The following is a 16,515-nucleotide window of genomic DNA, read 5'->3' as shown; positions in this document are numbered from 1 at the left end:
CTCGTTCTGTGGTAATACAATGATCTAAGGTCCTCGTTCTGTGGTAATACAGTGATCTAGGTCCTCGTTCTGTGGTAATACAATGATCTAAGGTCCTCGTTCTGTGGTAATACAGTGATCTAAGTCCTCGTTCTGTGGTAATACAATGATCTAAGGTCCCGTTCTGTGGTAATACAATGATCTAAAAGGTCCCGTTCTGTGGTAATACAATGATCTAAGGTCTCGTTCTGTGGTAATACAATGATCCAAGTCCTCGTTTACAATGATCTAAGTCCTCCTTCTGTGGTAATACAATGATCTAAGGTCCTCGTTCTGTGGTAATACAATGATCTAAGGTCCTCGTTCTGTGGTAATACAATGATCTAAGTCCCGTTCTGTGGTAATACAATGGCTATCGAGTAAGGTCCCGTTCTGTGGTAATACAATGATCTAGGTCCTCGTTCTGTGGTAATACAATGATCTAAGGTCCTCCTTCTGTGGTAATACAATGATCTAAGTCCTCGTTCTGTGGTAATACAATGATCTAAGGTCTCGTTCTGTGGTAATACAATGATCTAAGGTCCCGTTCTGTGGTAATACAATGATCTAAGTCCTCGTTCTGTGGTAATACAATGATCTAGGTCCTCGTTCTGTGGTAATACAATGATCTAAGGTCCCGTTCTGTGGTAATACAATGATCTAGGTCCTCGTTCTGTGGTAATACAATGATCTAAGGTCCTCGTTTTGTGGTAATACAATGATCTAAGGTCCTCGTTCTGTGGTAATACAATGATCTAAGGTCCTCGTTCTGTGGTAATACAATGATCTAAGTCCTCGTTCTGTGGTAATACAATGATCTAAGTCCTCGTTCTGTGGTAATACAATGATCCAAGTCCTCGTTCTGTGGTAATACAATGATCTAAGGTCCTCGTTCTGTGGTAATACAATGATCTAAGGTCCTCGTTCTGTGGTAATACAATGATCTAAGGTCCCGTTCTGTGGTAATACAATGATCTAGGTCCTCGTTCTGTGGTAATACAATGATCTAAGGTCCTCGTTCTGTGGTAATACAATGATCTAAGGTCCCGTTCTGTGGTAATACAATGATCTAAGTCCTTGTTCTGTGGTAATACAATGATCTAAGGTCCTCGTTCTGTGGTAATACAATGATCTAAGTCCTCGTTCTGTGGTAATACAATGATCTAAGTCCTCGTTCTGTGGTAATACAATGATCTAAGGTCCTCGTTCTGTGGTAATACAATGATCTAGGTCCCGTTCTGTGGTAATACAATGATCTAAGGTCCTCGTTCTGTGGTAATACAATGATCTAAGTCCTCGTTCTGTGGTAATACAATGATCTAAGTCCTCGTTCTGTGGTAATACAATGATCTAAGGTCCTCGTTCTGTGATAATACAATGATCTAGGTCCTCGTTCTGTGGTAATACAATGATCTAAGGTCCTCGTTCTGTGGTAATACAATGATCTAAGTCCCGTTCTGTGGTAATACAATGATCCAAGTCCTCGTTCTGTGGTAATACAATGATCTAGGTCCTCGTTCTGTGGTAATACAATGATCTAAGTCCTCGTTCTGTGGTAATACAATGATCTAAGTCCCGTTCTGTGGTAATACAATGATCCAAGTCCTCGTTCTGTGGTAATACAATGATCTAGGTCCCGTTCTGTGGTAATACAATGATCTAAGGTCTCGTTCTGTGGTAATACAATGATCTAAGTCCTCGTTCTGTGGTAATACAATGATCTAAGTCCTCGTTCTGTGGTAATACAATGATCTAAGGTCCTCGTTCTGTGGTAATACAATGATCTAAGGTCCTCGTTCTGTGGTAATACAATGATCTAAGTCCTCGTTCTGTGGTAATACAATGATCTAAGGTCCTCGTTCTGTGGTAATACAATGAACTAAGTCCTCGTTCTGTGGTAATACAATGATCTAAGTCCTCGTTCTGTGGTAATACAATGATCTAAGGTCCTCGTTCTGTGGTAATACAATGATCTAAGGTCCTCGTTCTGTGGTAATACAATGATCTAAGTCCTCGTTCTGTGGTAATACAATGATCTAAGGTCCTCGTTCTGTGGTAATACAATGATCTAAGTCCTCGTTCTGTGGTAATACAATGATCTAAGTCCTCGTTCTGTGGTAATACAATGATCTAAGGTCCCGTTCTGTGGTAATACAATGATCTAAGTCCTCGTTCTGTGGTAATACAATGATCTAGGTCCTCGTTCTGTGGTAATACAATGATCTAGGTCCCGTTCTGTGGTAATACAATGATCTAGGTCCCGTTCTGTGGTAATACAATGATCTAAGGTCCTCGTTCTGTGGTAATACAATGATCTAAGGTCCTCGTTCTGTGGTAATACAATGATCTAGGTCCTCGTTCTGTGGTAATACAATGATCTAGGTCCCGTTCTGTGGTAATACAATGATCTAAGGTCCTCGTTCTGTGGTAATACAATGATCTAAGGTCCTCGTTCTGTGGTAATACAATGATCTAAGTCCTCGTTCTGTGGTAATACAATGATCTAAGGTCCCGTTCTGTGGTAATACAATGATCCAAGTCCTCGTTCTGTGGTAATACAATGATCTAGGTCCTCGTTCTGTGGTAATACAATGATCTAAGTCCTCGTTCTGTGGTAATACAATGATCTAAGTCCCGTTCTGTGGTAATACAATGATCCAAGTCCTCGTTCTGTGGTAATACAATGATCTAGGTCCCGTTCTGTGGTAATACAATGATCTAAGGTCTCGTTCTGTGGTAATACAATGATCTAAGTCCTCGTTCTGTGGTAATACAATGATCTAAGTCCTCGTTCTGTGGTAATACAATGATCTAAGGTCCTCGTTCTGTGGTAATACAATGATCTAAGGTCCTCGTTCTGTGGTAATACAATGATCTAAGTCCTCGTTCTGTGGTAATACAATGATCTAAGGTCCTCGTTCTGTGGTAATACAATGATCTAAGTCCTCGTTCTGTGGTAATACAATGATCTAAGTCCTCGTTCTGTGGTAATACAATGATCTAAGGTCCTCGTTCTGTGGTAATACAATGATCTAAGGTCCTCGTTCTGTGGTAATACAATGATCTAAGTCCTCGTTCTGTGGTAATACAATGATCTAAGGTCCTCGTTCTGTGGTAATACAATGATCTAAGTCCTCGTTCTGTGGTAATACAATGATCTAAGGTCCCGTTCTGTGGTAATACAATGATCTAAGTCCTCGTTCTGTGGTAATACAATGATCTAGGTCCTCGTTCTGTGGTAATACAATGATCTAAGGTCCTCGTTCTGTGGTAATACAATGATCTAGGTCCCGTTCTGTGGTAATACAATGATCTAAGGTCTCGTTCTGTGGTAATACAATGATCTAAGGTCCTCGTTCTGTGGTAATACAATGATCTAGGTCCCGTTCTGTGGTAATACAATGATCTAGGTCCCGTTCTGTGGTAATACAATGATCTAAGGTCCTCGTTCTGTGGTAATACAATGATCTAAGGTCCTCGTTCTGTGGTAATACAATGATCTAGGTCCTCGTTCTGTGGTAATACAATGATCTAAGGTCCTCGTTCTGTGGTAATACAATGATCTAGGTCCTCGTTCTGTGGTAATACAATGATCTAGGTCCCGTTCTGTGGTAATACAATGATCTAAGGTCCTCGTTCTGTGGTAATACAATGATCTAAGGTCCTCGTTCTGTGGTAATACAATGATCTAAGTCCTCGTTCTGTGGTAATACAATGATCTAAGGTCCCGTTCTGTGGTAATACAATGATCCAAGTCCTCGTTCTGTGGTAATACAATGATCTAGGTCCTCGTTCTGTGGTAATACAATGATCTAAGTCCTCGTTCTGTGGTAATACAATGATCTAAGTCCCGTTCTGTGGTAATACAATGATCCAAGTCCTCGTTCTGTGGTAATACAATGATCTAGGTCCCGTTCTGTGGTAATACAATGATCTAAGGTCTCGTTCTGTGGTAATACAATGATCTAAGTCCTCGTTCTGTGGTAATACAATGATCTAAGTCCTCGTTCTGTGGTAATACAATGATCTAAGGTCCTCGTTCTGTGGTAATACAATGATCTAAGGTCCTCGTTCTGTGGTAATACAATGATCTAAGTCCTCGTTCTGTGGTAATACAATGATCTAAGGTCCTCGTTCTGTGGTAATACAATGATCTAAGTCCTCGTTCTGTGGTAATACAATGATCTAAGTCCTCGTTCTGTGGTAATACAATGATCTAAGGTCCTCGTTCTGTGGTAATACAATGATCTAAGGTCCTCGTTCTGTGGTAATACAATGATCTAAGTCCTCGTTCTGTGGTAATACAATGATCTAAGGTCCTCGTTCTGTGGTAATACAATGATCTAAGTCCTCGTTCTGTGGTAATACAATGATCTAAGGTCCCGTTCTGTGGTAATACAATGATCTAAGTCCTCGTTCTGTGGTAATACAATGATCTAGGTCCTCGTTCTGTGGTAATACAATGATCTAAGGTCCTCGTTCTGTGGTAATACAATGATCTAGGTCCCGTTCTGTGGTAATACAATGATCTAAGGTCTCGTTCTGTGGTAATACAATGATCTAAGTCCTCGTTCTGTGGTAATACAATGATCTAGGTCCTCGTTCTGTGGTAATACAATGATCTAAGGTCCTCGTTCTGTGGTAATACAATGATCTAGGTCCCGTTCTGTGGTAATACAATGATCTAAGGTCTCGTTCTGTGGTAATACAATGATCTAAGGTCCTCGTTCTGTGGTAATACAATGATCTAGGTCCCGTTCTGTGGTAATACAATGATCTAGGTCCCGTTCTGTGGTAATACAATGATCTAAGGTCCTCGTTCTGTGGTAATACAATGATCTAAGGTCTCGTTCTGTGGTAATACAATGATCTAAGTCCTCGTTCTGTGGTAATACAATGATCACAGGCCGATGGCGGGGTCCTCTGACCCTTTTCTCTGGGTAACGGGGTGAATTCTGGTCATTCAAATCCAGCTGAGAGCACAGAGTCATATTGTGGGTGCCGCGGTGCCGTTGGGGTACAATGAGAGCTTAGAGGATCCTCGCCCCCCTCTGTGGGGATCCGGGGTGCCACCTCACCTCTATAATCCAGGACACATTTTATTACACCGGTTCTGGGGCTGATATAACAACCATAAAGCACTGAGTCAGTGTAATTACCACCTTATCTGCCCCAGAACCAGGGTAATAATAGGTGTCCTGGAATATAGGGGTGAGGTGGCAACCCTAGAGGGGACACATAGACCAGGGGGAGGAAACATCTGTGCTGGAACTACAATTCCCATCATCCCTCCACCACTGGGCTTGTCACAGACTTTCAATGCATCATGGGACTTGTAGTTCTACTGCAGCTAAAGTTCAAAGGCTGTTTACCATTGTCTGACCAATCCATGGACAGAAGATAAGACCCCTCCCATTACACAGAGACCACTCCTATTACAGGTCCTTCACAGTGATAGGATAGTCCGTGCCATGCAGTGTGTTCTGTATATGACAATCAAACAGTCTGAGTACTCACCCACTCATAGCCCCGCCCCTTCCTCCTCCTCAATCACTCCCCGCCCTACTACTCACTCACCTCCAGCCCCGCCCCTTCCTCCTCCTCAGTCACTCCCCGCCCTACTATACTCACTCACCTCCAGCCCCGCCCCTTCCTCCTCCTCAGTCACTCCCCGCCCTACTGTACTCACTCACCTCCAGCCCCGCCCCTTCCTCCTCCTCAGTCACTCCCCGCCCTACTGTACTCACTCACCTCCAGCCCCGCCCCTTCCTCCTCCTCAGTCACTCCCCGCCCTACTACTCACTCACCTCCAGCCCCGCCCCTTCCTCCTCCTCAGTCACTCCCCGCCCTACTGTACTCACTCACCTCCAGCCCCACCCCTTCCTCCTCCTCAGTCACTCCCCGCCCTACTGTACTCACTCACCTCCAGCCCCGCCCCTTCCTCCTCCTCAGTCACTCCCCGCCCTACTGTACTCACTCACCTCCAGCCCCGCCCCTTCCTCCTCCTCAGTCACTCCCCGCCCTACTACTCACTCACCTCCAGCCCCGCCCCTTCCTCCTCCTCAGTCACTCCCCGCCCTACTATACTCACTCACCTCCAGCCCCGCCCCTTCCTCCTCCTTAGTCACTCCCCGCCCTACTGTACTCACTCACCTCCAGCCCCGCCCCTTCCTCCTCCTCAGTCACTCCCCGCCCTACTGTACTCACTCACCTCCAGCCCCGCCCCTTCCTCCTCCTCAGTCACTCCCCGCCCTACTATACTCACTCACCTCCAGCCCCGCCCCTTCCTCCTCCTCAGTCACTCCCCGCCCTACTACTCACTCACCTCCAGCCCCGCCCCTTCCTCCTCCTCAGTCACTCCCCGCCCTACTATACTCACTCAGCCCCGCCCCCTCATCTCGGCGGGCTCAGTCGGACGTCCCTTCTCGAAGTGGGCGGGGTCAGTTTATCCCGCGCTCTGCTGCGATTGGCTGCGGCGTCCGTACGTCATGACGCCGCCTGGTTGGTGCGTGTGAGGCGCCGCCGTAGTCTGTCAGGCCGCTATGGCTCCCCGGCTCCAGCTGGAGAAGGCGGCCTGGAGATGGACCGACACCGTCCGCCCGGAGGAGGTGACCCGGGAACACATAGAGACCGCCTACCGAATCCTCCTAGAGCCGTGTGTGAGGGGGGTGTGCAGGTGAGGGGGGAGGGGAGGCAGCTTCCCGCCTTCTACTGTCTACATACAGCTACCTGACATTACCCCTCCCCCCAACTCATCCCCTCCCCCTCCATCATCCCTATCCTCCCCCCCCTCCATCATCCCTATCCTCCCCCTCCTCCATCATCCCTATCCTCCCCCTCCATCATCCCTATCCTCCCCCCTCCATCATCCCTATCCTCCCCCTCCATCATCCCTATCCTCCTCCCTCCATCATCCCTATCCTCCTCCCTCCATCATCCTATCCTCCCCCCTCCATCATCCCTATCCTCCTCCCTCCATCATCCCTATCCTCCCCCTCCATCATCCCTATCCTCCTCCTCAATCATCCATATCCTCCCCCCCCTCCATCATCCCTATCATCCCCCCCTCCATCATCCCTATCCTCCCCCCTCCATCATCCCTATCTTCCCCCCCCTCCCATCATCCCTATCCTCCTCCTCCTCCATCATCCCTATCCTCCTCCTCCTCCATCATCCCTATCCTCCTCCTCCTCCATCATCCCTATCCTCCTCCTCCTCCATCATCCCTATCCTCCTCCTCCTCCATCATCCCTATCCTCCTCCTCCTCCATCATCCCTATCCTCCTCCTCCTCCATCATCCCTATCCTCCTCCTCCTCCATCATCCCTATCCTCCTCCTCCTCCATCATCCCTATCCTCCTCCTCCTCCATCATCCCTATCCTCCTCCTCCTCCTCCATCATCCCTATCCTCCTCCCCCTCCTCCATCATCCCTATCCTCCTCCCCCTCCATCATCATCCCTATCCTCCTCCCCCTCCATCATCATCCCTATCCTCCTCCCCCTCCATCATCCTATCCTCCTCCTCCTCCATCATCCCTATCCTCCTCCTCCTCCATCATCCCTATCCTCCTCCTCCTCCATCATCCCTATCCTCCTCCTCCTCCATCATCCCTATCCTCCTCCTCCTCCATCATCCCTATCCTCCTCCTCCTCCATCATCCTATCCTCCACCTCCTCCATCATCCCTATCCTCCTCCTCCTCCATCATCCCTATCCTCCTCCTCCTCCATCATCCCTATCCTCCTCCTCCTCCATCATCCCTATCCTCCTCCTCCTCCATCATCCCTATCCTCCTCCACCTCCTCCATCATCCCTATCCTCCTCCTCCTCCATCATCCCTATCCTCCTCCTCCTCCATCATCCCTATCCTCCTCCTCCTCCATCATCCCTATCCTCCTCCTCCTCCATCATCCCTATCCTCCTCCTCCTCCATCATCCCTATCCTCCTCCTCCTCCATCATCCCTATCCTCCTCCTCCTCCATCATCCCTATCCTCCTCCTCCTCCATCATCCCTATCCTCCTCCTCCTCCATCATCCCTATCCTCCTCCTCCTCCATCATCCCTATCCTCCTCCTCCTCCATCATCCCTATCCTCCTCCTCCTCCTCCATCATCCCTATCCTCCTCCTCCTCCTCCATCATCCCTATCCTCCTCCCCCTCCATCATTCCCTATCCTCCTCCCCCTCCATCATCATCCCTATCCTCCTCCCCCCTCCATCATCATCCCTATCCTCCTCCCCCTCCATCATCCATCCCTATCCTCCTCCCCCTCCATCATCATCCCTATCCTCCTCCCCCTCCATCATCATCCCTATCCTCCTCCCCCCTCATCATCATCCCTATCCTCCTCCCCCTCCTCATCATCCCTATCCTCCTCCCCCTCCATCATCATCCCTATCCTCCTCCCCCTCCATCATCATCCCTATCCTCCTCCCCCTCCATCATCATCCCTATCCTCCTCCCCCTCCATCATCATCCCTATCCTCCTCCCCCTCCATCATCATCCCTATCCTCCTCCCCCTCCATCATCATCCCTATCCTCCTCCCCCTCCATCATCATCCCTATCCTCCTCCCCCTCCATCATCATCCCTATCCTCCTCCCCTCCATCATCATCCCTATCCTCCTCCCCCTCCATCATCATCCCTATCCTCCTCCCCCTCCATCATCATCCCTATCCTCCTCCCCCTCCATCATCATCCCTATCCTCCTCCCCCTCCATCATCATCCCTATCCTCCTCCCCCTCCATCATCATCCCTATCCTCCTCCCCCTCCATCATCATCCCTATCCTCCTCCCCCTCCATCATCATCCTATCCTCCTCCCCCTCCATCATCATCCCTATCCTCCTCCCCCTCCATCATCATCCCTATCCTCCTCCCCCTCCATCATCATCCCTATCCTCCTCCCCCTCCATCATCATCCCTATCCTCCTCCCCCTCCATCATCATCCCTATCCTCCTCCCCCTCCATCATCATCCCTATCCTCCTCCCCTCCATCATCATCCCTATCCTCCTCCCCCTCCATCATCATCCCTATCCTCCTCCCCCTCCATCATCATCCCTATCCTCCTCCCCCTCCATCATCATCCCTATCCTCCTCCCCCTCCATCATCATCCCTATCCTCCTCCCCCTCCATCATCATCCCTATCCTCCTCCCCCTCCATCATCATCCCTATCCTCCTCCCCCCCCCCATCTTCCCTATCCTCCCCCCCCCTCCATCATCCCTATCCTCCCCGTCCTCCATCATCCCCCGTCCTCCATCATCCCCCGTCCTCCGTCGTCCCCATCCTCCGTCGTCCCCATCCTCCGTCGTCCCCATCCTCCGTCGTCCCCATCCTCCGTCGTCCCCATCCTCCGTCGTCCCCATCCTCCGTCGTCCCCATCCTCCGTCGTCCCCATCCTCCGTCGTCCCCATCCTCCGTCGTCCCCATCCTCGTCGTCCCATCCTCCGTCGTCCCCATCCTCCGTCGTCCCCATCCTCCGTCGTCCCCATCCTCCGTCGTCCCCATCCTCCGTCGTCCCCATCCTCCGTCGTCCCATCCTCCGTCGTCCCCATCCTCCGTCGTCCCCATCCTCCGTCGTCCCCATCCTCCGTCGTCCCCATCCTCCGTCGTCCCCATCCTCCGTCGTCCCCATCCTCCGTCGTCCCCATCCCTCCGTCCGTCCCCATCCTCCGTCGTCCCCATCCTCCGTCGTCCCCATCCTCCGTCGTCCCCATCCTCCGTCGTCCCCATCCCCTCCGTCGTCCCCATCCTCCCCCTCCTCCGTCGTCCCCATCCTCCCCCCTCCTCCGTCGTCCCCATCCTCCCCCCTCCTCCCCCCCCTCCAGCATCCCTATCCTCTCCTCTGGTATACGGTGACCTCTCTCTCTCTCTCTCTCTCTCTCTCTCTCTGTAGGAGGAACTGTAAGGGGAACCCCAACCTGTCTGGTTGGAGTCGGGGAACATGTGTGGTTGGGGAGATCGATGAGAACACTTTCCACAATATTGACGATCCCAACTGTGAGAGACGCAAGAAGGTCAGTGTGTGTCCCCGCCCTCCATCTGTGTTACCCCGCCTCGGCTTAGTAGGGCCAGGAACATGGTGTTGGGGGACATGGTGTATTGTCGCCAGTCAGGGAGCGTGGTGTTGGGGGGGGGGGGGGTGTCGCCAGTCAGGGAGCGTGGTGTTGGGTGGGGGGGTTTGTTATGTCGTCGGGCCGGGGAGCGTGGTGTTGGGGTGGGGGGTGTCGCCGGGCCGGGAGTTTGGTGTTGGGGGGGGGGGGGTGTCTCCAGGTGGGGAGCGGGATGTCTCCGGGTCAGAAGCGTGGTGGTGTTGGGGTGTCTCCGGGCCGGGAGCGTGGGGGGGGGGGTTTCGTCGGGCCGGGAATGTGGGGGGGGAGGTGTCGGGGTGTCGTCCGGCTTAGAGCGTGGTGTTTGGGGGGGGGGGGTTGTCACTAGGCCGGGGTGTGTGTTGTTGGGGGGGGGGTGGGGAGTCGTCTGGCTTGGAGCGTGGTGTTGGGGGGGGGGGGGTTGTCACTAGGCAGGGTGTGTGTTGTTGGGGGGGTGGGGAGTCGTCTGGCTTGGAGCGTGGGTGTTGGGGGGGGGGGTTGTCACTAGGCAGGGTGTGTGTTGTTGGGGGGGTGGGAGTCGTCTGGCTTGGAGCGTGGTGTTTGGGGGGGTTGTCACTAGGCAGGGTGTGTGTTGTTGGGGGGGGTGTCACTAGGCAGGGTGTGTGTTGTTGGGGGTGTGTCACTAGGCAGGGTGTGTGTTGTTGGGGGGGTGTCACTAGGCAGGGTGTGTGTTGTTGGGGGGGTGGGGAGTCGTCTGGCTTGGAGCGTGGTGTTGGGGGGGTTGTCACTAGGCCAGGTGTGTGTTGTTGGGGGGGGGTGGGGAGTCGTCTGGCTTGGAGCGTGGTGTTGGGGGGGGGGGGGGGGGGTTTCACTAGGCAGGGTGTGTGTTGTTGGGGGGGGTGTCACTAGGCAGGGTGTATGTTGTAAGGGGGGGTTTCACTAGGCAGGGTGTGTGTTGTTGGGGGGTGTCACTGGGGGCCGGGTGTCACGTCTTCACCATTCTCTCTCTCAGGACACGTTTGTGGGGTTGACCAATCTGGGGCCACGTTGTTATGTGAACACCTTTGTCCAGGTGTGGTTCCTGAACATGGAGCTGCGGAGGGCGCTCTACCTGTACGAGGATTCCTCCAGTGTGGAGAAGGCGGAGGAGTGCATCCAGGAAGATAAAGGTGGACTGCGGGTTCAGCATTGGGGGTGGGGTCATCCCGGGCTCCCAGCATGTGGGGGTGTGATGCCTGGGGGAGCAGAGTACACACCACCAGTCTTCTCCCCTCCCCCCGTCTTTTGTGACTTTCTGGTAGGTAACAAGTAGCAAAGATAAAAATGATGAAATCTTTTATTACAATCGGTAAAAACATGGAAATAAGTAAAAGCATCGATCTGTGGAGCCGTTTATAATGGAGGAGATCGCAATCTACAACATAAACATAATGCAAAGCAGGCGGACGGGATCAACGCGTTTCACTAATACGGCTTCATCAGGATCCGCGCCATCCAGAAGCAGCAAATGGCTTTATATTATAGAAAACAATCAGAGAGCGGTAAAATCACAGCAAAATAAATCCTATAAACAAAACAAGTATGGTGGACATTATAGAGTGGGGGGAGGGGAAAAGTCTCTCTCTCTCTCTCTCCAATTTCCACTTGGGTACAAAAAATACCCAACAATAAAGATAGCCGGTAAGGAGACCCAGAAACCATCCAAGCTTTCATATGTAGCGGGAATACATCTAATCATTTACATATATATATTTTCCCCAGTCATCTTCCAGGACAGCTGTAATGAGAAATAGGCTCCTCCCCCCCCCCCCCCCAGCACAGGAATAATCCACATTGGTATAAATAGCGGGGAGAGACGGAGATCCTCGGAAATTTGTGCTTCTCGGCCACACAGGATCACTTCATGCTGTCAGGCCTCCATGCTAGGTGGGAGGAGCCAGAGACCCTGGCCTTTCCTAAACTGGGGGGGGTTGTAGCTGGGGAATTGGGGGGGCCTTCTGGTATGCAGGGGGGGGGGGTGGAGGGAACCCTCTCCCTCTTGACTCAATGTCCTTTAGAGGGAGACACAGTGGAGAATTCCCCAGTTCCTGGAGGATTGCAGGGGTTGTAGTTGCGGTACAGTGGTGTTATCTGTCTCAGGCCTCCTTCCTGGGTGCTGGCAGTGTGGAGGTTCTCAGGAGTCGGGAACGCTGGGGCCGCGTCATTTCCAGCCTCGAGGAGTGTGGTGGAAGTGTCACATCGGCCATTTTGGTTTTGGGCCGCTGGTGTTTGGAAAGCCTGGCGGCCGGGGGGGGGGGGGGGGGGGAACCGGCCACAAACGTGGGGACAGATTCTGCAGCACTGAACCGGTCCCAATCCACAGGGCCGGTCCGGAACCTCAGAGAACGGACAGAAAAAGGGGCGGTGCCAGTGAACGGTCTAGGCAAAAAGGACCAAAATAGACCCTGGCAGCACAGGAAGGGTGAAGGCAGAGGGGGATTCTGTTTAACCACTTGCTGACCGCTCACTGTGCTGCTACTGCAGCACAGCGCTCCCCTGGGTCCGGGAACATAGACCTACATCGCTGGACTCCTAGCTGTCTCCGCAGAGCGATCCCCTGGGTCCGGGAACATAGACCTACGTCGCTGGACTCCTAGCTGTCTCCGCAGAGCGCTCCCCTGGGTCCAGGAACGTAGACCTACGTCGCTGGACTCCTAGCTGTCTCCGCAGAGCGCTCCCCTGGGTCCAGGAACATAGACCTACATCGCTGGACTCCTAGCTGTCTCCGCAGAGCGCTCCCCTGGGTCCGGGAACGTAGACCTACGTCGCTGGACTCCTAGCTGTCTCCGCAGAGCGCTCCCCTGGGTCCAGGAACGTAGACCTACGTCGCTGGACTCCTAGCTGTCTCCGCAGAGCGCTCCCCTGGGTCCGGGAACATAGACCTACGTCACTGGACTCCTAGCTGTCTCCGCAGAGCGGTGCGGGAACATAGACCTACGTCACTGGACTCCTAGCTGTCTCCGCAGAGCGGTGCGGGAACATAGACCTACGTCACTGGACTCCTAGCTGTCTCGGCAGCGTGCTCCCCTGGGTCCAGGAACGTAGACCTAAGTCACTGGACTCCTAGCTGTCTCCGCAGAGCGATCCCCTGGGTTCGGGAACATAGACCTACGTCACTGGACTCCTAGCTGTCTCGGCAGCGTGCTCCCCTGGGTCCAGGAACGTAGACCTAAGTCACTGGACTCCTAGCTGTCTCCGCAGAGCGCTCCCCTGGGTTCGGGAACATAGACCTACGTCACTGGACGCCTAGCTGTCTCCGCAGAGCGCTCCCCTGGGTTCGGGAACGTAGACCTACATCGCTGGACTCCTAGCTGTCTCCGCAGAGCGCTCCCCTGGGTCCGGGAACGTAGACCTACGTCGCTGGACTCCTAGCTGTCTCCGCAGAGCGCTCCCCTGGGTCCAGGAACATAGACCTACGTCGCTGGACTCCTAGCTGTCTCCGCAGAGCGCTCCCCTGGGTCCAGGAACGTAGACCTACGTCGCTGGACTCCTAGCTGTCTCCGCAGAGCGCTCCCCTGGGTCCAGGAACATAGACCTACATCGCTGGACTCCTAGCTGTCTCCGCAGAGCGCTCCCCTGGGTCCGGGAACGTAGACCTACGTCGCTGGACTCCTAGCTGTCTCCGCAGAGCGCTCCCCTGGGTCCAGGAACGTAGACCTACGTCGCTGGACTCCTAGCTGTCTCCGCAGAGCGCTCCCCTGGGTCCGGGAACATAGACCTAAGTCACTGGACTCCTAGCTGTCTCCGCAGAGCGCTCCCCTGGGTCCAGGAACGTAGACCTACGTCGCTGGACTCCTAGCTGTCTCCGCAGAGCGCTCCCCTGGGTCCGGGAACATAGACCTAAGTCACTGGACTCCTAGCTGTCTCCGCAGAGCGGTGCGGGAACATAGACCTACGTCACTGGACTCCTAGCTGTCTCGGCAGCGTGCTCCCCTGGGTCCAGGAACGTAGACCTAAGTCACTGGACTCCTAGCTGTCTCCGCAGAGCGATCCCCTGGGTTCGGGAACATAGACCTACGTCACTGGACTCCTAGCTGTCTCGGCAGCGTGCTCCCCTGGGTCCAGGAACGTAGACCTAAGTCACTGGACTCCTAGCTGTCTCCGCAGAGCGCTCCCCTGGGTTCGGGAACATAGACCTACGTCACTGGACGCCTAGCTGTCTCCGCAGAGCGCTCCCCTGGGTTCGGGAACGTAGACCTACGTCACTGGACTCCTAGCTGTCTCGGCAGCGTGCTCCCCTGGGTCCGGGAACATAGACCTACGTCACTGGACGCCTAGCTGTCTCCGCAGAGCGCTCCCCTGGGTTCGGGAACGTAGACCTACGTCACTGGACTCCTAGCTGTCTCGGCAGCGTGCTCCCCTGGGTCCGGGAACATAGACCTACGTCACTGGACTCCTAGCTGTCTCGGCAGTGCACTCCCGCCGTGTTAAGACATGGTGGGAGACGGGCCGGAGGAGGAGAGGCAGCGATTGCCACCTCTCTTCCCCGATTGTCAGGGAAAGTGTGAGAAGATCCGCCTGCTTATGTAAACAAAGTAGGTGGATCTTCTCTGTCAGACAGGGACAGATCACAGGATTCAGCATAGCTCAACTGTCTGTGTCACAGAACCCCCTCCCCCCACACACATGTCAGTAAGCATGAGGCATACATTTAACCCCTTGATCACCAATAGTGTTAACCCCTTCCCTGCCAGTGTCATTAGTACAGTGACAGTGCATATTTATAGCCCTGATTACTGTAGTAATGTCACTGGTACCCCCAAAAGTGTCAGTCAGGGGTCCGATCTGTCCGCCGCAATGTCGCAGTCCCGCTAAAAATCGGACAGAAAAAGACAAAAGCCAACGACTCCCCTTGCAGGGTAGGAGGGGGCCTGGGGGCTTTTCTTCCCCTCTTGGCAAAGGGTTATAACCAACGAGTTCATCCTGGATCTAATCAGCAGTGGTTACAGGATAGAATTCCATCCTATACCCCCAAGGCATTCTTTGGGGACTCCACAGACATGGCAGCTGCCATGATAAGTGTTACCCTGGAGTGTCTGGATCAGGGAGTCCTTTCCCCCATTCCTCGAGAGCAAAGGTACCGGGATTCTTTTCCCATGTATTCATCCCATCGGGGAAATACAGGTTAATCCTGAGCTTAAAGGAGGTCAACAAAATCTGTACAAAAAATTCAAGATGGACACGACTTTCACAACAAGAGAGCTGTAATTCAGGGAAGCTTTCATGGCGACGATCGATATAAAGTTGCATATTCCGATCAGAGGCTGCGCCAAACCCTTCCTCCAGGTTTGCAGTGAAAGAACCAAGCCAGACAATCGGTTTATAATTCAACGTCCTTCCGTTCAGATTGGCATCTGCTCCTCGGATCTTCACACAGGTCCTGGCAGAAGCCTTGCGGGGGTTGAGGACCTCAGGTATCCGATAATACCCCAACGGGGGTACACATGCTGGTATTCAGAGTCATCCACAGAGCTAGAGAAAAACCTAACCTACACCATAAACCATCTACAATCACTGGGGTGGATTGTCAACTCGTAAAAATCTAATTTGCAGCCATCCCAAAAAGTTGTCTTCCTAGGAAAATCCTGAACTATATTTACCAGAAGAAAAGAAAGATCTATTGAATGTGAGGGAGAAAGATCCGTGCTTAGGATTCAGTCTGTACCTACAAATTATTATATGTAAATGGCTGCTGCCTTCCTCTAAACCATACAACAAATGTACAGTAGGGAAACTGAAAATAGAGCGAGGTGGGGGGCGCTGCCAATAGAAAAGGAAGGTAATCCTAGGGCTTATTGTATCCAAGGTCAAATCAGCCTTGTATGAGGTAGATAAATATATGCACCCTAAATTATGACGGTGACTGAGATCTGCACCCTAAATTATGACGGTGACTGAGATCTGCACCCTAAATTATGACGGTGACTGAGATCTGCACCCTAAATTATGACGGTGACTGAGATCTGCACCCTAAATTATGACGGTGACTGAGATCTGCACCCTAAATTATGACGCTGACTGAGATCTGCACCCTAAATTATGACGCTGACTGAGATCTGCACCCTAAATTATGACGCTGACTTAGATCTGCACCCTAAATTATGACGGTGACTGAGATCTGCACCCTAAATTATGACGGTGACTGAGATCTGCACCCTAAGTTATGACGGTGACTGAGATCTGCACCCTAAGTTATGACGGTGACTGAGATCTGCACCCTAAATTATGACGGTGACTGAGATCTGCACCCTAAATGATGACGGTGACTGAGATCTGCACCCTAAATGATGACGGTGACTGAGATCTGCACCCTAAGTTATGAAGGTGACTGAGATCTGCACCCTAAGTTATGAAGGTGACTGAGATCTGCACCCTAAATGATGACGGTGACTGAGATCTGC

General features: G+C 52.4%; 2 protein-coding genes across 2 annotated transcripts in view; one reads left to right on the top strand and one right to left on the bottom strand.

The window, feature by feature from the left end:
• LDLRAD2 (low density lipoprotein receptor class A domain containing 2) overlaps positions 1 to 5,553 on the bottom strand; it is a gene marked incomplete at its 5' end in the record, with an annotated part of 39,446 nt that extends 33,893 nt beyond the window's left edge. The window contains one exon of the mRNA XM_082273674.1: positions 5,536 to 5,553. The remainder of the gene's footprint in view (positions 1 to 5,535) is intronic.
• A 940-nt stretch (positions 5,554 to 6,493) lies between these two features.
• The window catches only part of USP48 (ubiquitin specific peptidase 48), a 46,122-nt gene continuing 36,100 nt past the window's right edge, over positions 6,494 to 16,515 (top strand). Inside the window, 5 exon segments of the mRNA XM_082273416.1 lie at positions 6,494 to 6,694; positions 9,922 to 9,946; positions 9,948 to 9,975; positions 9,978 to 10,042; positions 11,088 to 11,244. Coding sequence (XP_082129542.1) covers positions 6,561 to 6,694; positions 9,922 to 9,946; positions 9,948 to 9,975; positions 9,978 to 10,042; positions 11,088 to 11,244 — 409 coding nt within the window. The 5' untranslated portion in view covers positions 6,494 to 6,560.

Source organism: Pelophylax lessonae, assembly GCF_965119305.1.
Source record: "Pelophylax lessonae genome assembly, chromosome: 12".
In the NCBI taxonomy this organism is placed as follows: Eukaryota; Metazoa; Chordata; class Amphibia; order Anura; family Ranidae; genus Pelophylax; species Pelophylax lessonae.
This window is presented reverse-complemented; position numbering and strand designations above follow the sequence as displayed.